This window comes from Phragmites australis, chromosome 22 (genome assembly GCF_958298935.1).
Source record: "Phragmites australis chromosome 22, lpPhrAust1.1, whole genome shotgun sequence".
In the NCBI taxonomy this organism is placed as follows: Eukaryota; Viridiplantae; Streptophyta; class Magnoliopsida; order Poales; family Poaceae; genus Phragmites; species Phragmites australis.
Window position 1 is genome coordinate 6,231,053 of NC_084942.1, and position 24,717 is coordinate 6,255,769.

The window sequence follows — 24,717 nt, forward strand, 5'->3', positions numbered from 1 at the left end:
TATAGTTTTGATCACTATTTTTTATTAAAATATATTTATAAAATCTATTAAATTTGTGATATTATAAAAATATTTTTTAAAAACAAATCTACTTGTATGATTTTAAGATTTTTAAACTAAATATTTTGAAAACTATTGTTAGCTAAATTTTTTTAAAATTTAACCGAATATTTTATAAAATAGCCTGTATTTACGACGGGAGGAGTATAGCATAGGTGGTCTAAATTCATAACAATAGCACATTTTCACACGAGTATCCAAAGCATTTTCCGCACAACATTACCCTCTCATTGGACTGTTCAATTCAACGGCCAGGATTGGTCGATATGGATAAATTCCTCCAATCTAAAAGGCTGAATTTTTCTGCCGTTATAAATAGTACTAGCTCAGCTTATTTGCTTCTCTCTCCTCGTCGTCTATCTCGCCATTATCCGCTTCCCCTCTCCTCTCCTAGTGTCCCTCCAATTCCTCCCAAGATTAGGAGGGACAGGAGCCCACGATTCGGGTTTAGGATTAGGATTCTGGCGCGGGAATCGAAGAGGCCACGCACTGGAGTCGCGGCCGAATTGGTATGTGTTTTTTCCCCAATTTTTTATGGCCGGTTTTACTGTTCCAATTCTTGTACGGATGGCATCATCAGTTTCTTGATCCGGTTCAGCTTGCGCAATTCCAACTGGATTCCGTTTCTTCAGTCCAATTTTTTGAACTTCTGTGCCAATTTCTTGGAAGTATTCTACTAGTTTTGTCTGTTCACTGTCGTAATTCGGATTCTTCTCATTTCCGTTTCTTGGAAATCTTGGGCATTTCTTGCGACTATTCGATGCTTCGTCCCCCACAAACATGGCATCCGTGATGCGAATTCACCGTTTTTTTTTTCGATTTTTTGGTCATGCGGTGATTTCTAGACGAGATCTGCGCTTGGAGCCACAAGAATCCTACCTGAATTTTATCTTTCGGTGATGTAGTTTAGTGCTAAGATTTCTCAAATCTTGATATTTTCTTTAACTTCTCTTGCAATTTCTGCGTGCAGTTTGGGTGAGCACGCCATGATGGCGAACGGGAGGCTCCAGAAGCAGGCGTTGCTGCCGCCGCGGAGCCCATTCCCTGCAGCGACGGCGGCGGCGCCGCCGCCGTATGCCGATCTCGGTCCGATCGCGCGGCCGCCGGACGCGCACCAGCGGCACGGCCACCAGCGCACGTCGTCGGAGAGCTTCCTCGTCGACGAGCAGCCGTCGTGGCTCGACGACCTGCTCGACGAGCCCGAGACGCCGGCGCGGGCGCACGGCCGGCCCGGGCACCGCAGGTCGTCCAGCGACTCGTTCGCGCTCTTCGAGGGCGGCGCCTCGGCGGGCATGTACGACAATGTGCTCGACGGCATGAGGGGAGGGGGGCAGGTTGCTTCTTGGACCGGCGCGCCGGAGTTCCTCCCGGAGCCGACTTCATTTGGGCGGCAGCAGGGCAGGCCGTGGGAGTCCAGGCGGATGTACCGGCAGGGTGGTGGCATGCCGATGCCGACGAGGGAGAAGAATGGCGGGTGTCATGGTCTGTCGAGCGCATTTGGTGACCATGAGCATGGTCCTGTGCCGAATGGGGTTGATAGGAAAGGCCATGGTGATGCAGCTCTTGAACAGAGGGTTGAAGCAGAGAGAAAGGAGGGTGTGCATCTAAGGCACTCGCAGTCGGAGGCGGACACCAAGCGAGCTAAACAGTGAGTTTGATTGATTTTTTTTCATTGCTGTCAATTTGAAGAATAATGTTAATTTTGTAGAGTTTCATGTTCATGAAACATCATTGGTGATAATTAAGCGCTATTGGAGCAAGCTGCTAGAATGCGACTCTTAACTTATTGCGAACACTTTACTGAAGCCTACATTCTAATTTACAATGTAGCCATTCGATGGTTGTTCTTTGAGCCTGCAAGGTGCATTTCATGAAAATTGGCACATAGTTGTAGTTAGATACTGCATATTGATTTTTGCACATTCGGTTGATTTCTCTAATGGTGTGTGCAGTTTAAGTACTTGATGGAAGTAGTATCAAACAGGACAAACACAGTTCAATTTTGTTTTGCTGAATATCTATGTATTTGTATAAAGCTTTTAATGGTATATTTGCTGTGGCAATTGTGATTCAAACTCAAAGTGGAGGTAACAGAGTAGAGTTCTCCTAAAGCGATAGCGACTAGCTAATCTCAAAACAAAAGAGTCGTTTTTTACAGTAGCAAGGTAGGGAAAGTAAGGACTAAGCATGTCCATACAGTTGATACTGTGAGAAGTTGTTGAAGTCCTAATCATACGGAATCGTACATGTGCATACATGTGTCAAAGGTTTCCATCTGTAAATTTTGAAAATCCTTGAATGCATGATACGTGCACATCTTCATGTGCATCAAACCTCTCTTGTCAAAGTATGCAATCTTAAGTTTACCTGTTTATACCTCCATCGAAAGGATAAATAAGAGGGAGGGCGGCATGTCTAGTGTTCACGTTGATATATACTGAATTGCTGATTGACCCGGAACATTGAGTCATAATCATTTAACTTCTTTTATTTTCCATGTCCATTGCAGGCAATACGCTCAGCGGTCTCGTGTCCGGAAGCTTCAGTATATTGCAGAGCTCGAAAGAAGAGTTCAATCTTTACAGGTAACCTTATTGCAGCGAACCATATAGATCTTTTCTTGCACAAGTTAGCATGAACTTAAACATGACAGAAAAAAATCTTTATTTTTTATTTTCACAGACAGAGGGGATAGAAGTTTCTGCTGAAATGGATTTTCTTGGTCAGCAAAATATCATGTTAGACTTGGAGAATAAAACCTTGAAACAGCGACTTGAGAGTCTATCTCAGGAGCATCTTATTAAACGTTGTAAGTATTCCTCTCCTTTTTACCCCCTCTGAGTAAGTCTTGCTGCTGGGCTTTCTTTGGCAACTTCCAGATTAAAGTCTGCTTGTTTTTAACTTTGGTGCTTAGGAATTACGTTCTCTTTTTTTTTCCTCGAACCGGCAGGAGAACTATCCGTCATTAAGATAGGAAGGGTCCAACCAACAAAGACACATACACAAAACACACCACACAACTCACGCCCACACCACAGACACCACAAACTCCCCAAACAGTTACAATCGAGCCAACAGAAAAACCAGGGAGTGACCAAACAACACCACTCCGTAGGATAAAAGGCTGCTGAGATGGCGAGCACCCGCAGAGCACCACAATTCAGCCTCTTGACCAATGGCCCTAAGGACCGATGGAGCGCTCAGAGCGTCCCTCTCAAATACACATGCATTACGGTGCTTCCAAACTTGCCAGGCCACAAGGATCACCAATGAATTGAACCCCTTGCGCTGGTTTTCTTCAATTTGCTTCTCTGCTCGCAGCCACCAATCTAGAAAGGATGACGCGTTTGAGGCCGATGGAGCAACATGATACAGACCTGCAACTCGCAAAGCATCAAACCACACTTGTCGAGAAAGGACACATCCTACCAGCAAGTGCGAGATGCTTTCTTCTTGCTGATCGCACAGGGGGCATTTCTCCGGGTGATCGAGACCACGCTTCGCCAACCAGTCAGCTGTCCAACATTGGTTGTGACAGGCTAGCCAAACGAAGTATCTGGCCCTAGGAGCAGCCCATGTTTTCCACAGCTGCTGCCATGGCTCGAAAGTAATGCTCCCAGTGAAGAAAGCCCTGTATGCCGACTGAGTAGTGAAGACTCCAGAAGTCATGGCTTGCCAAACAAAATTATCCTCAGCCTCCTCTTGTAGCGTCACCTCGGAAACAAGATCCCACAAATCCAGAAATTCCAGCATGGCTTGAACAGATGGCTCACCACGAATGTCATTGACCCATCGATGATCAGGGAGAGTTTGTTCTCCTGTTCGGCACTTAGTGATGCGTCGGGGAACCAATGCGAACACATGAGGAGCCAAATCCGCAATTGATTGCCCCATAAGCCACCGGTCAGTCCAGAATTTAATGTTTGCTCCATTACCGAAATTAGAGCACACCAAGATTGAGAATAGAGCAGCAGAATTTGGAGGAACCGAGACCCCGAAGGTGGTCCATGGGTCTATTCAGATTATATAACAGTTACTTACAAAACATTTTCTATACCAAATTATATTCTTCTATCATCATATCAAAAGCAAATATCTTACACATAATGTAGTCTGTTGCTTTGCTAAATTCTAATAGACACTGACTGCTAGCTAAGAAATTGTTGTCTCAATAGAATCACAATGGGTTACTGCCTTGATGAGAATAATGTGATTATCTGGACATTTGCTGTTCAATTATACAGTACAGTTTCATAGTTGCATTTCACCAAGTGTTACTTAGTTGTTCTGGTCGGAAACAGTTGACTATCAATCATCTGCATTTTTTTTTCTCCAATGTTGCAGATCAGCAGGAGATGTATGAGCGGGAAATTGGTCGTCTTAGATCATTGTTCCAGCAACAGCAACAGCCGCAGCAGCAACAGCAACAGCACGTACCGCAGCAGCAGGCTTCTACCCACAGACGCAGTAACAGCAGAGACATCGATTCACAATTTGCAAACCTGTCTCTGAAACACAGTGATCCCAGCTCAGGACATGATGCTGTCTCTGGCCTTCACATTTAAGATTCAATTTTCCAGCTTTTGGTTCTCTGAGCTTCGCATAGCTTGCTGCCCCCTGTTACACTACTCTTTGTGGTAGTTGCATCAAGAGTGGAGCAGCACCGGTGAACCTGGAATCACATCGGTGAATAAAGCTGGAAAAGATAATAACCGTGGATCTGGTCTTTAGTTCTTTTGGAATGTGCACCTGACGGTCATCCTTTGCTCATGTCCATTGTTGATGCTTGACCAGTCGGAGGTGTTTAGGGTCTACTTGCAGATTGATCTCGTTCATGTATCCTTGTATCAGTTTGATCCTTGTATCAGTTTGATGTTAGAACACTAAGGTTCTAATTCATTCCTTTAGCCATGTTCTCTTGAAATGCACACGCCATGTGGTGCTTGTATTAGTTAGTTTATGCACATGAATGGAATGTGAGCAGGTCCTCTTTAGGTTAGGCCACATCCTGGAGAACTGATGTGCTGTGTCAGCATGTTCAATAAGCTACTGCAGTTGAAGTGTTGGTGTAGTTCAGTTTTCATTTCATTTGTGTTCTTAAGAACATGATATTGGAATACTCTCAGTTTTCTGATATAATGGGGCCGCGTATGTGTTTAGTATCTTGACGATGGTACATGATATCCGTTCATTCAACTTCCAAGTATCTGCTTCTTGTACCGTACAACGTGTTTGTATGGACAATTCGTTGTGATTTTTTGAGATTTCACTGCATTTATGTTCTAATCTACCACCCACGTGTAGTGCGGAGTGAACAATGCTTTGGAGTCATCTAACCATTCATGATTGCTATGATTGTCATGGATTATGTAGTCTTTAATTTTTTTTGTTCAACCGTTTATGATGCCTACAGGCCACAATTGAAGCTAATATGTTCTATTTTCAACACATCTGTAGCTAGATGCGATTCTGATATGGCTCAAATAGAACGCACAGCCTCTCCCAAAAGTTCCAATTAACTGAATTCAGAACAGCACAAATAAGAATAGCAGGGTGCTTGCATTGGATTAAACTTTTCTCCAAACAGGATCGAGTGCACCAATTTCCATTGACAAAGAAACCCAAATGATGCCGCCAAGTACCCTGGTGTTAATACCATTTCATACTTTGGGTTTAAGGACTATATCCCATACAACTAGACTAGTTTATAACTCAGTTGCACACAAAACATCTGAGCATTTTGTGCCATTCAGCTAAGGACCGTCCGGAAGCTTCTATTTTTTGTTCAAATCGATGTCCATGCCTTTTGCAGGTTTATTCCCTCTAAAATCAGCCACTGCATTGTCAGATGTCCCCCTTACATGTTGGCACATCACCATCAGGTCCTGCGGCGCACCTTTCAAAACATTTCATGTAGTTTCAGCCTCCGATTCACAAAGCATTAAATCCAGAACAGGGCCCAGGCCCCAAGTAAACGGCCACTGATCTATTTTTTTTCCGAAGTATTGCCGAAATTTTTACAGAGGAAGAGAATTGACCTAGTTTATAAGAGAAACCGGATCCGAAAATCTCACAACTGCACGGTTACAAGGAACCGGTAGACAACCCTGAGACAACAATGCGCCACTGATCTATTTAACATTTAAACAAAGTAGACAAGCATATGTTGTGTGAAATTCTTAGTTTCTTACACCTTTATACAAGACATATTTGAAGTGAAGCATGTATTCATAAACAACTTGAGCTCAATATACAGTGACTATTAAATGAAAGGAAAATTCAGGATTATATGCTACTGTAGAGTACCTGTAGTTTGAACTCGTATGCTAACCTTGTTCTCAGCAGGATGAGGGATGCTATATCCACAAAATGCCACCCTTCGGCTGTAACAACACAGATGCATTTATAAAGAGAGGTATCCCCATAATGCTATACACCACATTTATTGAATCCACACATTTTAAAAGTTTGGTCTTAAAGCATGCAAACATGTAAAAATACACAGGTAGATTACAACAGCCATTATAATTTCATCATCTGAATCAGTACCATATTTAAGTTCACAAGATCTGAATTTCATTCCTCTAATGCAAGCATCATTAATTACCTAGGAGTAACAAATATTACAATTATCTATTCTTTCTCAGGTACCTAAGAGTTCCTGGTATTATCATCACATCAACAGATAAACTGATCGTTGCATGCTAAAACAGTCAAGTTCGTCTATCATCTTGTATCACCAGCAGAATATGCTTTGTTATGATAAACCAGCAATTGTTTTTTACACATTAAGCTATTCTACTTTCTGATAGTTGTCTCTAAGCAACACGGTTCTCTTTCGAGTCAATTTTTTTAGGGTCTCTTTCGAGTTCTGATCATGAGAGAACCAATATCAAACCACACAGCTATTGCAACTCAATTCCGGACTCAGAATTTCTTTTGAGTTCTAATTTTGGTTCCATACAGTCTGTGTTTAAGGACACATGAAGAGCTGGAAAGACAACATGCAACTTATCCTGCTGTGATCACAGAAAAGCGAGGAGCCTCAAATTTGTTCCTATCCTCACTTTATGTCATCGCCACGGTCATACTTGCAACCATGATTTAAACTTCAATCGCTCTATTTTAACAACTTACCTAGCCTAGCAAATTGTATTGAATGACTCCAGTGGCAACACAAGTCTTTCCCAATTCAGCATCATGAAAATAAAGTGTTTATCATAATCAAGCCAAGACTGTTTACAAGTGCACTTTAAAGCTATCTAACTGGACAAGCGATAACATTCACACGTTACATCCTCACGGGTAACAGGTAACAGCACTGATTGGTGCAAGAAAGAAAAGAGAAACTGTGACTCACTTCTGGTTGAGAAAGAATCTGACGGAGTTGGCGAGGGTACGGTCCTCCTCCATGACGGAGAACGTCGAGGCGCTCGAATCCTCCACGACCGTGCTCCATGGCTGCTCCCTGACCCTGCCTACAAGAACCAAGAGAGAGGATGCCCTTATACAACTACAACATGCCCTTCGCCAAGAAACTAGCAGCACAAGGAGCCGCAATCCGAATGCATCGAACTCTGAAACAAAGAAGAGAGCAGGTCTCCACGGCTCTACCTGATGCGGCAGCTGCGAGGGGACGAGGCGAAGGCGCTGCCGGCGAATTCGGCGGCAGTGGGCGGCGCCGCGGCGCGGAAGTGGGGTGTCCTCGAAAGAGGAGGAAGGGGTAAATTCTGAATTTATGTAGAGAAAAGTAAAAGACGACTTTGCCCTCCATTTGTATTGTCGCAAAAATCTATACTCTGTAAAATATATAACATTATAGAATCGTATGATCTCGTCAAACGGTTCCCAGTCAAATATTTTTCTACCCTCGCCTTCGTTCCCCGCTTCTTAGACTAATTTGGAAATCTAGATTAATTTACACGCTTGCCCATCCCCCTGACGGCGCACTCGCGCCCTTCCCTAGTGCTAGCTCTCACCGCTATACCTTCTGAGTCCAGATCCGCCGCTACCAAGAGCCCATCATACACGCTGCCCGCAACGTGTCCGTGCTACCATCCACCGAAGGACGATCCCTCCTCGTCGCAGCGCACCGCCGTAGACGTTGTCGTTGTGGTTTGCTTAAATAATATAATAGGTGATTATAATTTTCTATACTGTAGTTTGTTTAAAATTTTGACTTCTATTGTAATGTTACTGATTTCATGTATATATTTTTATTATAATATTATTAATTATATATATGTTACACGTGCACGGTTACTTAGTATTAGTAAAAAAAACCAACTTGGAGGTGTTTCAACGAAAACCAATGTGAAGTCTTTTAACCGCTAGATGTGCAATCGGTTTAGATATTTTTTTTTGGCTTACTACTATTCAATTTGGAGCAGATTTAGGGTTGTTTGGTACAACTCTGGCTTTATGAGTTTTTGAAGTTAAGTATTCCTAGTTTTAAGAATTTATAAAGTTGCAGTCGGATGTACATCAGTAGTATTTAGGTGTACTATTTTATTTCTATTTTAAATAAAAATAGTTATTTAAACTATTTTATTTTAATCTATAACATTTATATCTGATGTGGAGCTGGAATATAGTGTCTTGCCAAACAGGCCTTGGATAGCCATATTGGGTTTTCATTGTACTATGCGTTTCACATTTTTTAAAGGTGATGTGGAATAAACAGCTTTGTAAAAGTTTAAGGAAACATTTTAGATTGAAATGATAACTTGGTAAACCAACAACTCCAAACTGATCTGAATTTAGGAAAAAAATGCATTGTAAAATCTTTTTACTAGATGATACAACAATATAAAATTTTGCTATAGATATAAATCTAGCTTAATTGCCGCTCAACAAACTATGAAATTTTCTAAAATCACCACTACTATATAAAACATGAGTTAGTTCTCACTTCACTTCTTTACCTTACTCTCCTACCAACTAATAAAAACATCTAAAATTTAAATAATTTACTCATTTTTACAATTCACCTTTTCCGCCTTGTTATCAACTACGGATATAAGACTCATTTTACTAATAAAAATAAATAAAAAAATTAATGGATAATCTTCTCCTATTTTTTCGAATCCTATCTAAAATCAAACTACAATATCACTCCTGATATATTCATTCGACGGTGCTTTTATAACGTACCCATATATCTATACTTAAATTTATACTTAATATTATCACATTCAATAAATATATTTTTATTACAACGTACGACACTTAAATTTATACTTAATATTGTCAGATTTTGTAAAGCTAGGCTACAGACATGAATTTCAATGTCAAATCTCACCAATGCAAATGGAAATATGGTGTTTCTAACCAGGCGGTGGACGCACCCATATATCTATATTTAAATTTATATTTAATATTATTATATTTAATAGTTATATTTTTATTATAATACACGAACATTTAGCTAGTAATTCGTAATACTCGAGATTTTCTGAAATTTAACGAGTAGTCATTTTTACCGGTTTACCCTTTCCGTCAAATTACGTCTCACTCGCAGACCCCTCCCAAAACCCTCGCTTGCTCTCCCAAAACCGCAATCGCCATGAGCGCCACCAGCACCAACCCCGACCCCGCTGCCTCAACCAAACGCCCCTTCGACCCGTCGCTCGCCGACCCCTCTCCGCCGTCCAAGATCCAGCGGTCCTCCGAGCCGGACCCCGCGCCGGCGGGAAACACGGACGGCGCCACTGACGCCGGTGAGGTGGCGGGGGTGGAGAGCATGGCGATGGCCGGGGCTCGGAACCCTCGGGCGCAGAGGTACCTGCTCGCGGTGGAGTACGTCGGCACCCGCTTCTCCGGCTCCCAGCAGCAGCCCAACCAGCGCACCGTCGTCGGCGTCCTCGAGGTGAGGTGCTTGTCTTAGTGACTAGTGAGATCATAGTGATAACGGAAGTTGATGTTGCTGTGGATGTCCAGGTGGTGCATGTGCTAATTGTGGAATTACTCTGGTTGAAATGTTTAGGGCTTTTTGGGGGGATATCCCTGATATTGTTAGGATAATGCTGTAGGAACAAGGTGAATGAGGTCTCCAACTAGCAGCTAGTGGTAAATGTTGTTGATTCCTTGTTTGTTGCTATGGATATGCCATTGGAGGGATTGCCACATTAGCCGTGCCTTTGACGATAATAGAATTGCAAAGTTGTTGAGGGCTCAACTCCGCCTATGTTGTCTCGACATAGCCGGTCCCAAGCCCGGGTAAAGGAGGAGGTTTGTGATAGGCTTGGCGAGCCAACACAAAACTCAGCCACTCTTATGGAGATGAAATCCGAAAGAAAATCGTTGGGGCGTAACCCTCTTAGCGACGCGCCACATTGGAACCCGGATGTGGTGTTAAATGAGCAAGGGCCGGGCCGTCACCCCCTTGGTGGCGCGCCGTATCTTGATCTGGATACGGTGATAAGTGGGCAAGGATCGGGTCGTCGCATCCTTAGTGGCGCGCTACATCGGCGCCCGGGTGTAGTGAAAAATGAGCAAGAGTCTTCGCATTTGACTCGACGAGTGCGAAGGGTAAGGAAGCTAGCCGAGCCAAGTAGGATCCGCTTAGGTAGCTGGAACGTAGGGTCCCTGACGGGTAAGCTACGGGAGTTAGTTGATACAACGGTGAGGAGACGGGTTAATATCCTATGCGTCCAAGAAACCAAATGGAAAGGACAGAAGGCGAAGGAGGTGGAGGATACCGGCTTCAAGCTGTGGTACACGGGGACAACTACAAATAAAAATGGAGTAGGCATCTTGATCGACAAGAGCCTCAAGTATGGAGTGGTAGACGTCAAGAGGCAAGGGGACTGGATTATCCTGGTCAAGCTGGTCGTTGGGGACTTAGTTCTCAATGTTATCAGCGCGTATGCTCCTCAAGTAGGCCACAATGAGAGCACCAAGAGGGAGTTCTGGGAAGGCCTGGAGGACATGGTTAGGAGTGTACCTATTGGCGAGAAGCTCTTCATAGGAGGAGACCTCAATGGCCACGTGGGTACATCTAACACAGGTTTCGAGGGGGTGCATGGGGGCTTTGGTTATGGAAGCAGGAATCAAGAAGGAGAGGATGTCTTAAGCTTTGCTCTAGCCTACGACATGATCGTAGCTAACACCCTCTTTAAAAAAAGGGAATCCCATCTAGTGACCTTTAGTGGTGGCCAACACTCTAGCCAGATCGATTTCGTCCTCTCGAGAAGAGAAGACAGGCGTGCTTGCCTAGATTGTAAGGTGATATCTGGAGAGAGTGTTGTTCCTCAACATAAGCTTTTGGTGGCTGACTTCCGCTTCCGGATACGTGTCCAGCGGGATAAACGCGTTAAAGTCGCTAGAACGAAGTGGTGAAAGCTCAGGGGGGAAGCGGCTCAAGCTTTCAAGGAGAGGGTAATTAAGGAGGGCTCTTGGGAGGAAGGAGGTGATGCAAACAATATGTGGATAAAGATGGCGACTTGCATTCGGAAGGTGGCTTCCGAGGAGTTTGGGGTGACGAGGGGAAGTAGAAGCGAAGCGAAAGATACCTGGTGGTGGAACGAGGATGCCCAGAAGGCTATCAAGGAGAAGAAAGAATGTTTCAAATGCCTACACTTGGACAGGAGTGTTGACAACGTAGAGAAGTACAAGGTGGCGAAGAAGACCGCAAAGCGAGCAGTGAGTGAAGCAAGAAGTCGGGCGTATGAGGACCTCTACCAGCAGTTAAACACGAAGGAAGGGGAAAGGGACATCTATAAGATGGCCAAGATCCGTGAGAGGAAGACGAGGGATGTCAACCAAGTCAAATGCATCAAGGATGGGACAGATCGACTTCTGGTGAAGGAAGATGAGATTAAGAATAGATGGCGAGAGTACTTCGACCAGCTGTTCAATGGAGGAGGTGAGAGTTCTTCCATTGAGCTGGACGACTCCTTTGATGATGCCAACATGCGTTTTGTACGAAGGATTCAGGAGTTTGAGGTCAAGGAGGCTTTAAAAAGGATGAAAGGAGGCAAGGCAATGGGCCCTGATGGTATCCCTATTGAGGTGTGGAGATGCCTTGGAGACATAGCAATTGTATGGCTAACTAAGCTTTTCAACCTCATTTTTTGGGCAAACAAGATGCCCGAAGAATGGAGGCGGAGTATATTAGTACCAATCTTCAAGAATAAGGGGGATATTCAAAGTTGTACTAATTACCGTGGGATTAAGCTGATGAGCCATACGATGAAGCTATGGGAGAGAGTCATTGAACACCGCTTATGAAGAATGACAAGCGTGACCAAAAATCAGTTTGGTTTCATGCCTGTGAGGTCGACCATGGAAGCTATCTTCTTGGTACGACAACTTATGGAGAGATACAGGGAGCAAAAGAAGGACTTGCATATGGTGTTCATTGACTTAGAGAAGGCCTACGATAAGATACCGCGGAATGTTATGTGGTGGGCCTTGGAGAAGCACAAAGTCCCAACAAAGTATATTACCCTTATCAAGGATATGTACGATAATGTTGTGACAAGTGTTCGGACAAGCGATGGTGACACCAATGATTTTCCAATTAGAATAGGACTGCACCAAGGGTCAGCTTTGAGCCCTTATCTTTTTGCTTTGGTGATGGATGAGGTCACAAGGGATATACAAGGTGATATCCCATGGTGTATGCTCTTTGCAGATGATGTGGTGCTAGTCGACGATAGTCGGACGGGGGTAAATGGAAAGTTGGAGCTGTGGAGACAGACCTTGGAGTCGAAGGGTTTTAGGCTTAGTAGAACTAAAACTGAGTACATGAGGTGCGATTTTAGTACTACTAGGCACGAGGAGGATGAGGTTTGCCTTGATGGGCAGGTGATACCTCAGAAGGATACCTTTCGATATTTGGGGTTGATGCTGCAGAAGGATGGTGAAATCGATAAAGATGTGAGCTATCGAATCAAAGCCGGATGGATGAAGTGGCGCCAAGCTTCCGGCGTCCTCTGCGACAAGAGAGTACCACAGAAGCTAAAAGGCAGGTTCTATAGGACGGCAATTAGACCTGCGATATTGTATGGCGCAGAATGTTGGCCAACTAAAAGGCGACATGTCCAACGGTTGAATGTAGCGGAAATGCGCATGCTGAGATGGATGTGTGGCCACACAAGAAAGGATCGGGTTCGGAATGATGACATACGTGATAGAGTTGGTGTAGCACCAATTGAAGAGAAGCTTGTCCAACATCGTTTGAGATGGTTTGGGCATATACAACGCAGGCCCTCAGAAGCGCCTGTACATAGCGGAAGAATAAAGCGTGCGGATAATGTCAAGAGAGGTCGAGGTAGGCCAAACTTGATATGGGAGGAGTCTGTAAAGAGGGATATGAAAGACTGGAATATCACCAAAGAACTAGCCATGGACAGGGGTGCGTGGAAGTTAGCTATCCACGTGCCAGAGCCATGACTAGACTTGCAAGATCTTATGGGTTTCATCTCTAGCCTACCCCAACTTATTTGGGACTGAAAGGCTTTGTTGTTGTTGTAAAGTTGTTGAGGGCTCGGGCAATAGTACTGAATGAATTGGTATGTTAATTATATGTTGGAAATGTTTTTTTGTGGGCCATTGAAAGCAGCTGTTTGATACCCTGAATCTGTGGATATGTTACTGAATCTTCCATTTTTCTTTTGTATGTCAGCAATCTCATGTAAGGGCATTGGAATATATTTTTTTTCATGTGTGTCAGTTTGAGTATGAATTTTCATCACTTGTTGATGAACGCTTTCTTGTTATATTAACGTACACATTGAACACTGATGGAACCAAATTGAAGACACCTAGCATGGGAGTGGACCTTCAGTAAGAATAGGGACAGGTCTCCATTAAACAAATAATAAAAGAGCAGACACCAAATTATACTACTTTCTGCGAAAGGACTGCATTGGTGTTATAAGAATTGTTGGTTAGCATTTCTAGCCTCCTGTGGGACCTTCTTCTAAAAGTTTGTAGAATAAATCAATAATGTGTGATGGTGAAGCAGTTGGTGAGAGGCTAATGGTTGATGGTCATATAAGCAACTAGTATTTGCTTGTGAATTGTGATAGGGCTGCTCATCCCTGTTTCCCATTTTGTTCAATCTATCAGCCTTTATATGCTATTGGGATCACTGGCTCTTGCTCAACTACTTCCGTACCATCTTCTTAGCAGTAGAAAATATATGTTGGATGTAGTTAATTATTCATCTTTTTTTTCTTCTAAAACTATTTCAGGAAGCATTTTGCAGATTCATTGGACAGCCAGTCTCAATCTTCTGTTCTAGTCGAACGGTATGAGAAGAACTTGCTTTACTGCAACTTTTAATAGAACCAATATCGTGTTCACTATGGATCTGTAGTATAATGTCTGTTGTCCCCTTTGTTTGAGAGTGCACTATTTTGTGACAGCAATAATTTTAATGGATTTCTATAATCTTGTGGAAGTTACTACTTTCAACTTATGATGCTTTACTACCTCTGTTCTCAAAGAGGTGTTGTCCTAGCCTTTAACTTTGTCCACAAATATTTTATATTTGTCACATTAAAATGATATTAGTGGATTTGTCATACAAAGTACTTGTACTTTTGTATCATTATTTTTCAAAATCTTTGTTAACACATAATTAAAAAAAGATGGTCAAATTTGTGCACTGGAGACTATGTTAGTATCCAAAACGGCACGTAAAAGAGAAAGAAGGTAGTACTTTGTAGGAAAAAGTCCAGTTTTCATCCCTCAACGCTTCTGATGGTTTAAAAATAGTCCCTCATATCTAATACCAGATATCTTTGGTCCTCCAACTATGAAAACCGTTTGAGAATTGTCCCTTCTCTCCGAATAGGGTGATTTTGCACATGTGGCAACGCTGACTACGATCCGATGTGTACTTTTAGTAGTTGACTCAGCCTTCCCTTTACTACTCCCTCCCCTTCTGCACTCTCTCTCCCGTGCTCATTTTTCCTGTTCCTGCCGCGACCCTAGCTCCCATATCCGGGCGCTGCTTACCATTGCTGCCGCTGGCAACTCCCAAATCTGGCCGCTGCGCACCATTCTTGCCATCCGCAGCCCTTAGATCCTGCCGCAGCACACTTTCTGCTGCCCGTAGCTCCCAAATCCTGCCGGCGCACACCACCGCCGCCTGCAGCTCCCCCAATCCCATCACCCCTCAAGGTCTACGCTGTCGATGGCAAGCTCCTTTGCCCAATTTGGTGGCCCATCATCGTCACCGATGTGGTTGGAAGTGACCCGATTTGTTTTCACGGAGTGCATGTCTGCTAATCAGGTTGTAGAGGAGCCATGCAAGTTCAGGGAAGAAGAGCAGCTAGCGATTGTTACTTTAATCTAGGTGGTTTGGTCCTGTGGCAATGGTGTGAATGCTGGTGCTCCTACCCTTTTGCCCAATTGAATCTGGATGGATGTTTGCTCGTGATTTGGTCCTGCTGGTGTGAATGTTGTAGCTCGTGCTTGGGATTTGCTCGCCGGTGAGGGTTGGACTCGATATTTGTGGCTGTGGCGGCATGCACCTCTGCATGGGAGAGGAAGAGTTGGGACCTGGGAGGGTGTATTTGTGTGAGAGTGAGAAGGGGATAAGAGTATGTGGTACTGACATGTGGGGCTAAGGTTATGATGTTGCAGATGAGATGGCAAAAGTGATGGTATAGATGACATGCCAATCAAAGCCACCTACAAAACCGGGCAAGGGACATAATTTGCACCGGTATTGAGAGATGAGGGACGAGTTCTACCCGGTTTTGGAGTTGAGGGGCCAAAATTAAACTGAGACAATAGTTGAAGTACTATGGACTTTTTCCTACGTTGTATACTTAGCTGCCAATTATAGTGTGGTACTGTTTGTTAGTTACATATAGGGACTGTAAGAAATCTTGCACAGCATAATAGATTAGGGCTTAGTTATCTATTCCTTAGTTTCAGAACCACTTTTTAGTGCATGTAGAATTTGTCTGGTTATGGTCATGTCATAGTATAACAGTCCAATTAGTGGAGATGTTGCGTTGACTATTTAATGAGGTCAGTTTTCAAGCCATTGGAACATGTTATGATTTATGGCACATAGTTCTTTGCAGTAGTTTATCCTCGTACTTCTCTGGTGGTTACACATTTCTTTAGAGATCTATTTATATGTGTTGAATGACTTATTTTATTGATTCAGGATGCAGGTGTTCATGCTTTATCAAATGTTTGTCATGTTGATGTGGAGCGGATAAGTAAAAGGAAGCCTGGTGAAGTGGTCTGTATGCCAAAACCATTCTTTCTCTAACTGGGATTTCCCATAAGGCCTTGTTTGTATCCATTGGCACTCCAAACTTGTTTTGACCATACATATGCTAAATTAGTTTCATATTGAGTGCTGTGATGTCAGATTCACGACCTGTATGCTTCCCAAAAATATCGTAATGAACTTTTCTTCTCAAACATGCCTCTTTAATTGTTTAAATAGAAATGTGTTTCTTAGAAAAGTTGTATCTTGTATAACCTCTGTCTATTGGTGTTCTTTTCCCCATTTGCAGTTGCCACCTCATGAGCCTGGAGTTGTAAAACGTGCTGTGAACCACTTTCTTCAGGTATTTCTGAACCACATCTAATTATGATTTTATTCACTCACAGATTCATTATGCAACATTTTATCTAAAAACTAATACTACAGGGAAACATATATGGTGTAAAGTGTAAACTACCCTCATAGTATGATCATGCAACCCCACTTGTCGAGGCACCAAATCACGTGTAAAACTTAAAAAAATGCATGCAGTTATCAAATCACTCTTCTTATGTATAAAGTTTCAAGTTAAAATTTGTTCTGTGTTAAGATTAACTAAGTATTATAAAATTCCAGGAAAAGATAAATTAAAAGGAAAAGGGAAAACAAAAGGACAAATGAGTTTGAGTTTCTTTAACACACTCTGAGATTGAGGTTGCAATTTTAAAGGGTGCTACAACACAGTAGGCTACATCACTATTTTTTATTTTTGTTTTTAATTTGGTGCCCAACAGAAGCTGGGTTGCACAATGGCACCATGTTGATTGCACATGATATGCTGGCATTATACAGTGTCTTCATTCTTCATTACATTGAGGTTTCACTTTTCGTTTGGGTTGGTCCATGATACTTAGTCGAATTTACAGTTTCTGAAAAAAAATAGGTTTCCTGATTTCGTGTAGTGACTTGTGTATTTTCCATATTTTGTTATAATTGGTCTCTTGCTGTTGATACTTAGGCGCTCCACTTTTTTTTCTTCCTTGCAGAAGAATGAAGGTGACATAATGGTGACTGATGTTCGTTGCGTTGCACCAGATTTCCATGCTAGATACAAAGCTCTTGAGCGCACGTAGGTAGCACAATATACAATACAATATGAGCATGCTTGAAATCAATCTTTTTATAATACCAATTCCAGTCTTATGTCTAGTATTTGGTAAAGAGGTAGCAACTATAAGAGTGGTTACATGATTTGGGTATTAAAAATAAGAGCTATTGGAGTTTGAGCCTTTTGAAATGATGAAAATGATTATATTATTGCTTTGCTGATTTTCTTGAAGATATCACTATCGTTTGCTTTCTGGACTCGAGCCAATGCCAGTCTTTGAGAAAAACTCTGCTTGGCACATACCTGAGGATCTAGACATTGAGGCAATGAAGGTGATGTCTTTTGCTGCATTTTATTTGTTTCCAATGCAAAATTGTGTTTCTGGGTTTACTGATGATGGTTCTTGTTCAGAAAGCATGCAGTATACTTATTGGGCATCATGACTTCAGTTCATTTCGAGCAGCTGGGTGTCAGGTGTTATCTTGCTTCTTAGCTATTGTGAACTTGTTCTGTTGTCTGTCTCAATTGCACAGAGAGTTCATGAAGAATGCATAGTAGACAAAGGCATATTTATATCTGATAATCGTGGTGTTGAGGTATTAGGCTTGTCCCCTGGGACTCCCCTACCATATGTGCACTGCACCTTTCTTCTGCAACCAGATTGATAAACCAAATGGACCTGTCAGAATGCAATCCACACTTTACTTAAATTTCCCTTTATAAATTAACTTAATTTTAGTTACTTCTTAAATTATGTTTGAGTTTTTGTTGTTAAAACTCAGAAAGAAAACTCTAGGTTTTGTTTTCTCAAGTGTTCTTTTGGATTATAACACTCTATATGTCTGCATGCCATTCGAACTTTTCTGAGTGACTATTGTGTGCAGGCGAACTCCCCAATGAGAACTTTGGATGAGCTTACTGTTACGGAAGTATTTCCTTTCATGTTTTTTCCTTCAAGCTTGGAGCGATCAGAGATGGAATCATCGGATGGGTCTCTTGTTTATTTGAGGACAGCAGCCTTGGAATCTTCTGGGAAAGGATCTGATGGATCCCGTACTAGCATTGGGAAATCAGAATCTGACGAAGGGAAAGAATTTGGAAAGAGATTAAGGCACCGCTGCTTTGTTGTTACTGCAAGGTCACGGTCTTTTCTTTACCACCAGGTTAATTTTAATTTCCCCCCTTATTCCTTCGGTAATTTCAGAGCCTAGGGTCTAACATACCTTTTTTCTTTTTGCGATGAAATGCCTGGTTAATTGCTGGTCTTACCAGTCTTCTTTTTTTTGGGGGACAATATACTTTAGATGTCATCTATTTGTGAGTTACTCTTGGAACATTTGTTCTTCATTTTCTGAGTGTTAATTAAGAACATAATTTGTGTGATTTTTGTCAATGAGTATTGAATTCAAAGTACTTGTGTTCTGAAGCAGAGGTGCAATGCTGAGTTAATTTTCTTCCTTAAGCATTATTGACATGAATTATGTTAGATGCAATGCATAAAAGTTTGTAATATGTCTACTGGATAAAGGGCTACACTGGGTCTCAAGTTCATCATCTCTCATATCTCAATATCATACTATTCGTATTCTAGAGTGTTTAAGCATTGACAAATGCATGATATCACTTGTACCATTGGCATTAATAGCTCACACTCTGTTTTCTGAATGATTTGAGAAATACCATGATTGATGGTTAGGAAAATTCTATTACTAGAGAACTTCATTGCTACCATGTTTGCTGTTACTTGATTATTAGTTGCTATAGCAATATCTGGATTGGAAGCTGCCCACCCTATCCGTTTGTTAATATTGATATTTTGCTTTTTGGCTAGTTTTCTAATGCCTTACCCAATGCAGGTAAGGTTGATGGTGGGTCTTCTAAAATCTGTTGGGACTGGAAATCTAACAACTGCAGATGGTCTGGACTTATTCTCTTCAACTTTCACTGAGTACTCCCTCCGTTCAAGAATACAAGGCGTATTTTATTTTGAAAACTTTATATATTTTGACCAACAATTAGTCAAATTATAAGTATGTTTAGTGTATAAAAATTATACAATTAGATTCATATTTCAAAACGCTTTCACACTATATTGGTTTTGTAGTTATTAACTATATATTTTGTGAGAAAACAATGTTCAAAGTCTAACTTTGAATACTTCTCAAAACAGAATACCTTTCTTTCGTTATGACTCATCAACGGTGAATTGAGTGAATATATACCTTCAATGCAGTTGAGAGAATTCTGAATGCAAAGGCGGTGACTGCTGCACCTCCGATGGCACCTGCTTGTGGTCTGTACCTGGCTAATGTGAAATATGATCTGAGTGTTTGAAGACAAAATTTTTCAAAGGATTTCTGTTGCTGGAGCTCCAAGTTTTGTCATCTATTGGCTGCCAGAGGTATGTCTAAATCCACCTTTAATGACTAGTACAATGTACACCTGCACTATTACAACTTCCAAGCTTTCATACTAGCTAGATAAGACAAAGAAACATGGCTTTTACCCCCTAATATAAGTTCAGCCTGATCAAGAATAATGCGCCATCACACACCATGTTGTGATCTTTAATGTACTAGCCAATTCCAATCTGATCAGGAATTGTATGCTGCCACTTACTAAAGCTTTTGGTATTTCATGATTTCCGCATTGAAGCTTGTATGGCTATTGATAGTTTGAATCTTCTAGTTTTATCTATCTGCAAACAAAATAGCTGGCTTCAGGTTAATTAAATGAGTTCAGATATTCTGTTGTGTCAAACAGTGGGTAACCTGGCAGTATCCATTTTGGGGGTAATCTGTGGTGGTACTTGCACAATTTGATTTCTCCCTCAGTTTCCTCCTGATCCTATCCAGTTCTTGAAATATAATCAATCAGAATATGCAGTGTTAATTATGAATATGCAGTGTTAATTATGGTTGCTTGTGGCGTGTCAATCGTGGTAAACCTTTTCTGTTCCTTAATTAATTACACTTAACTCCTTTTCTATAAGAAAGGAATTGGGAACAACTTTTTGGTAGTTCTCTTGTGTTAAGCTGCACATAAAAATTCAAACCTTTTATTCCTCTCTTTCCAGGATCAGGTTGTTGAATCATTAGGTAAATGTGGAGTCTAGAAGCACCTTACTTGTAACAGCACCTTACTCGGAAAAGCACCTGTTTTCTAATCTCTATTTTAGAATTTTTATGCAAAGTATGGAATGTTATTAATTATGTTTGTATAATGTAGTTTTATGAAGATGATAAAACAATGTATGTCTTATTCTTGTCAGCTTCTACCATATATTCAGATGATCAGATCCTTAGTTACATAATATTCTGGATACATGCATTTGTTATTCAAATGATATTTATACCTGTACATTTCAGTGGTGAAAAAATCGGTTGATCAGCCGATTACTCGCTGATTGGCAGTGCAACGAGTAGATTAGGATGAAATCGGCTGGCCGATTAATCGGTTTGACAACCCGATTAATCAGGTTGACCACCGATTAATCTCCTCCCTCAAAACGACTCGTCGCAGCCTCCAGGGTCCAGTAGCGCCTGCGTCTCGCGCCCCTCGCGATGCTGCCGCTTAGCTCCGTTGCCCCTCCTAAAGCCCTTCGGCGCCACCTCCAGCAGCTGGCCGCATCTCCTCAAGCCGCTGGTGTCGCATCCTCAAGCTGCCGCCCCTCCTCAAGCCATAGACGCCACTCGTTGCCGCCGGATCTAGAAGGGCATCGCGCGCTGCTCCAACAGTGCCGGGTGGAGGAGGGCACCAATTGCTTTGAGCGGAGAGCAAGGTGGAGGCAGGGTGCATCGTCCTTCGGTTGCGCGTGCGGATGAAGAGGTGGAGAGAGAGAAGAGAGGCAGCGACAGGAGGTGTTGAGAGAGCGACAAGATGATAAGGGTATCGTCAACTCGAGTTTGATAATGGGCTGGTGGACTTGAGTGGGTTGGTGGGTTTTAATTTGATAATGGGATGAATAGTAGCTGTGGTATGGATTAAATATGCCCCTCAAGTACTTTATACCTACCGATTAATGGTCGACCGATTAATTCAATTAATCCTCAATTATCTGATTAATCCTTACTCCCCGGTCGGCCGAGCAGCTACCGATCACCGATTTTCTGAACAATGGTACATTTTCAATGTTAACAAAATTTAATTATATATGTCAACAAATCCTTGGCCTGTGTTCTATTGGAAAAATTGGAGGTGATGGAAGAGTGACAGCTTCCCTTTTCTATGGATTATATCTGCCATTGTGTTCATTTATATTTTACCCAGTGTACATGTTCTGCATTGCACATGAACATTTGGCATATCCTTCTCCTATTCTCCAGTCATCGTTCTTAACTGCTTCTGAATCATAATCTCCATTATGCATTTGCTTCCTTGGCCACCTTCCTTTACTCCATGCTTACCAACACCATTATTGCATTATTCATTTCTGCGCATTCCTTTGGTTTGCCGCTTTGGTCTGATGTAATGGTCTGTGGACCTATGATGTGCTGCCTAAAGAAGTTTGCCCTGAAAAGAGAGCACAAGTGCAGGTGCCCATGGAGTCATGTCAAGGTGCCCATGAGGAGCGGTGATGGCCGCCATTTCCGCCCCTTGTGCTTTGGGGGAGACAACGGTACCGTGTAAATCTATCAGGTGGATTCTATATCAGCGAAAGATTGTTATTTTGTGAAATCTGGTACGATGGCGATGGTTGCATTGGCCTATGTTACCGTGTCGAGCACCTATACTTGTCCTCCCCTGACCATTCTCGATTTAAAGGGTACATTTTGCATCGATGCAAACGTTTCATTTTCGTCCATTTTCGTTGTGATAGCATGCGTCCAATATGACCTTTCCTGTTCTGTTTGAGTTATTGCTTGCATTGGTTTCAGAGGTTGTTGCTCATCTGCGTGTGCAGCGTTAAAGTCTATGCCTTTAATTTTTACGTACAAATTTAACTGACTTTGTTGCAATTTTAAGCTAGACAATCGAATGTAGTTTGTTCAAAATCTTGCGACCTGTGCTATCGTGGTGATCAACACTGTTGTTTCTCATGGAAGAGTGAGTGGATTTGCTGAGCCGAGCTATGACACAATCTCTTCCAAAATGTCATCGTCTTACACAAAACCGTGCCTTTTCTTCTTTCTTGAAGGCAAATAGCACACTTGAAAGGCAACAAAATCCTTTGGAGAAGGGCATAGGCGGCATCCATATCCATGAGCTTGTCACAACGTCACCAAGCCGAGTCGGGCATGCAGTGCCTTGACGTCTGTGCACGCCAGCGCAAGTGGCCGGTAAAAGAAGCACGAATCTTTTGACAAGATCAGAGTGGGCCGATCGGGTCTCCCATCGGCGCATCTCAGGGGCCATCCCTCAAAGGCACCTGTCTCGATATGTGGAATACTAGACTAGAGTCTGTTTAGTAGACTTTCCAACGTAGCTCATACAGTGGAGTTAAGTGAGTTCTGATAAATAATAGTTTTTAGTTTTCTGAGGAAAAATCGTATGAGTAATTCTCTAATATAAACTAGATATTGGGAGCTGAAATAAGTAGTTTTCTTGGATTTACTTTTCACACAGAATCACTTCTTTCATAGAATTTATATTAGAGAATAATTTTTAGTCACATAATCACTTTCCTCAGATAATCATTCTGTCTAGAGAATTTGGATCAGGGAGGAGCTCTAATAAACAGACCCTAAATGAACAAAAACTTCATTTTTCAACATAAAAAAAAAAGATGAACAAAGACTTTTCTTGCAAAGTCTAGCAAAGTAAATACAGTATAAATAAATTCCCTGGCACACCAATTAAAGGGAAAAAGAGGGAAGATGCACTAACAGTGACTAGACTGATTGATCTTGGGTTTATAATGATGGGCCACATTGTGAGTGTCAAGTCCATGATGACTCTGGCTTTTTAATCCTATAAATTTCCTATTTGTGTTTTGGCAAAGTGATGTGTGTCTGTAGTTTGTAGACCACTAATAGGGGTTGCTCATTAAGTAAACCACCCGTAGGGATTAGTGAATAAACATATGGCCGTGGAGGGCCTCCCACAAAAGGGTGTTTGTTCCAATAGGTATCCAGCGCGGACTGCACCGAATCATGAATTGATGACGTTCTTCTCCCTTTCGCCCAGTAGCCTTATGTCGTGGAATTTTTGCAATATATTTTTCTAAAATTTGCAAAATTACATGACCATTTTAAAATATTACAACAATAGATTACCGTTGTCTGTTCATCGGGCGAGAGCTGTGGGCCCCTGTCGGTCAGAAGATTAAAAAATACGGTGAGGCCATATGTCATCGTTCACTGGGCGACATCTTGCTGTCACCCGGAGAACGAGCGATAACAAGGTGTCGTCCAGTGAACAGGTGACACTTTGCTGCCTTTTTTTTTAATTTGCGGCAGAATAGGCATACGCCGCAATGTTTATGTTTTAGATTCGTTCAGTGCCATTAGATGTTTGTGCGATGTTTTGGATATCTGGATTTTACAGAAACAGAAAGGTGAACATAGTGATTTTAATATGAACTGCGACACACACGGATGATGCATGTACGGTACACAATCATTCTATCATAAACAAGTACCGTGTCTGAACCTAATATACCTTAGGGAATGTAAACAACATGATTATAACATGTGGTCTACTGAGTGTTACGTGGGTACTTTCCCTTCTTCGCCTGAAAAGGCTACATCTAAAAAGGCCACTTCTGAAAAGTCTACGTCTGAAAATGCTACTGATAAGAAGACTAATTCTGAAAAGACTAGGTAAAAATAAGCTAGGTCTGAAAAAAGAGTACATGTTTTATTATCACGGTTGGATGTGTGCGGGCAACACAATTTGATAGTAATATTACGCCACGGTAAAAGGACGTATGCTACTGCAACGTATCTATATAAGACTCATGTATCTAGAAACTGAAGTCACAATGATCAATGGATGGTAGGGGAGGGAGGGGGTAGGGACGACGACGATGAGATGAGATGGTTTGTTTGGTCCAACTGAGTACGAGGAACCTCTCTACAACTTTGCTTTGTATTATAGGAGTGATTTTCGTCCTCCAAATCATCTAAGGATTTACGAGCACCCGAATGAGCCATGACCAAAGTGCTCCTATGGCTACGATTGCGTCGTTCAGATGTACGATGAGAGCTTTCATGGGTCGATTCTTCCGATATCCTCTTGGTAGGGTGAGAATTATTTCACCATCACTGTTCGTTCCTTATTTGAAAACATTATACATCATGACCTTCACATTTTTGCTGGCCTTCAACGAAGACCCTGACAACTGCCAGTACACGGGATGGGTGGATCCTCCTGTTCTGCAGCATATCCAAGATTATATCCACCATCTGCGAGACCAAATATTTGA

The 24,717-nt window shown here is 42.1% G+C and overlaps 3 protein-coding genes across 6 annotated transcripts; 2 read left to right on the top strand and 1 right to left on the bottom strand.

Annotated features, from left to right (window-relative positions):
* Window positions 1-389: 389 nt before the first annotated feature.
* Window positions 390-5,222, top strand: LOC133904659 (uncharacterized protein At4g06598-like). The gene is made up of 5 exons (XM_062346118.1): window positions 390-569; window positions 1,031-1,708; window positions 2,570-2,645; window positions 2,743-2,869; window positions 4,405-5,222. The coding sequence occupies exons 2-5, from the start codon at window positions 1,047-1,049 to the stop codon at window positions 4,623-4,625; spliced, it is 1,086 nt and encodes a 361-aa protein (XP_062202102.1). The 5' UTR covers window positions 390-569; window positions 1,031-1,046; the 3' UTR covers window positions 4,626-5,222.
* Window positions 5,223-5,566: 344 nt separating this feature from the next.
* LOC133904487 (uncharacterized) lies at window positions 5,567-7,834 on the bottom strand. The gene is made up of 3 exons (XM_062346000.1): window positions 7,675-7,834; window positions 7,421-7,538; window positions 5,567-6,443 (listed from the first exon to the last, which is right to left on the bottom strand). The coding sequence occupies exons 1-3, from the start codon at window positions 7,832-7,834 to the stop codon at window positions 6,353-6,355; spliced, it is 369 nt and encodes a 122-aa protein (XP_062201984.1). The 3' UTR covers window positions 5,567-6,352.
* Window positions 7,835-9,571: 1,737 nt separating this feature from the next.
* On the top strand, window positions 9,572-20,699 carry LOC133905591 (uncharacterized). 4 transcript variants are annotated; one of them, XM_062347412.1, is made up of 11 exons: window positions 9,572-9,928; window positions 14,262-14,318; window positions 16,196-16,273; window positions 16,554-16,607; window positions 17,290-17,372; window positions 17,584-17,683; window positions 17,763-17,825; window positions 18,236-18,514; window positions 19,208-19,268; window positions 19,585-19,752; window positions 20,428-20,699. In XM_062347412.1, the coding sequence occupies exons 1-10, from the start codon at window positions 9,626-9,628 to the stop codon at window positions 19,683-19,685; spliced, it is 1,179 nt and encodes a 392-aa protein (XP_062203396.1). In that variant the 5' UTR covers window positions 9,572-9,625; the 3' UTR covers window positions 19,686-19,752; window positions 20,428-20,699. The 4 variants fall into 4 exon arrangements, with proteins under 4 accessions (XP_062203396.1, XP_062203398.1, XP_062203397.1 ...); XM_062347414.1 differs by lacking the exon at window positions 20,428-20,699 and adding an exon at window positions 18,624-18,668 and having other exon boundaries at window positions 18,236-18,489; window positions 19,585-19,662; XM_062347413.1 differs by lacking the exon at window positions 20,428-20,699 and having other exon boundaries at window positions 19,208-19,299; window positions 19,585-19,713.
* The last annotated feature ends 4,018 nt before the right edge of the window (window positions 20,700-24,717 follow it).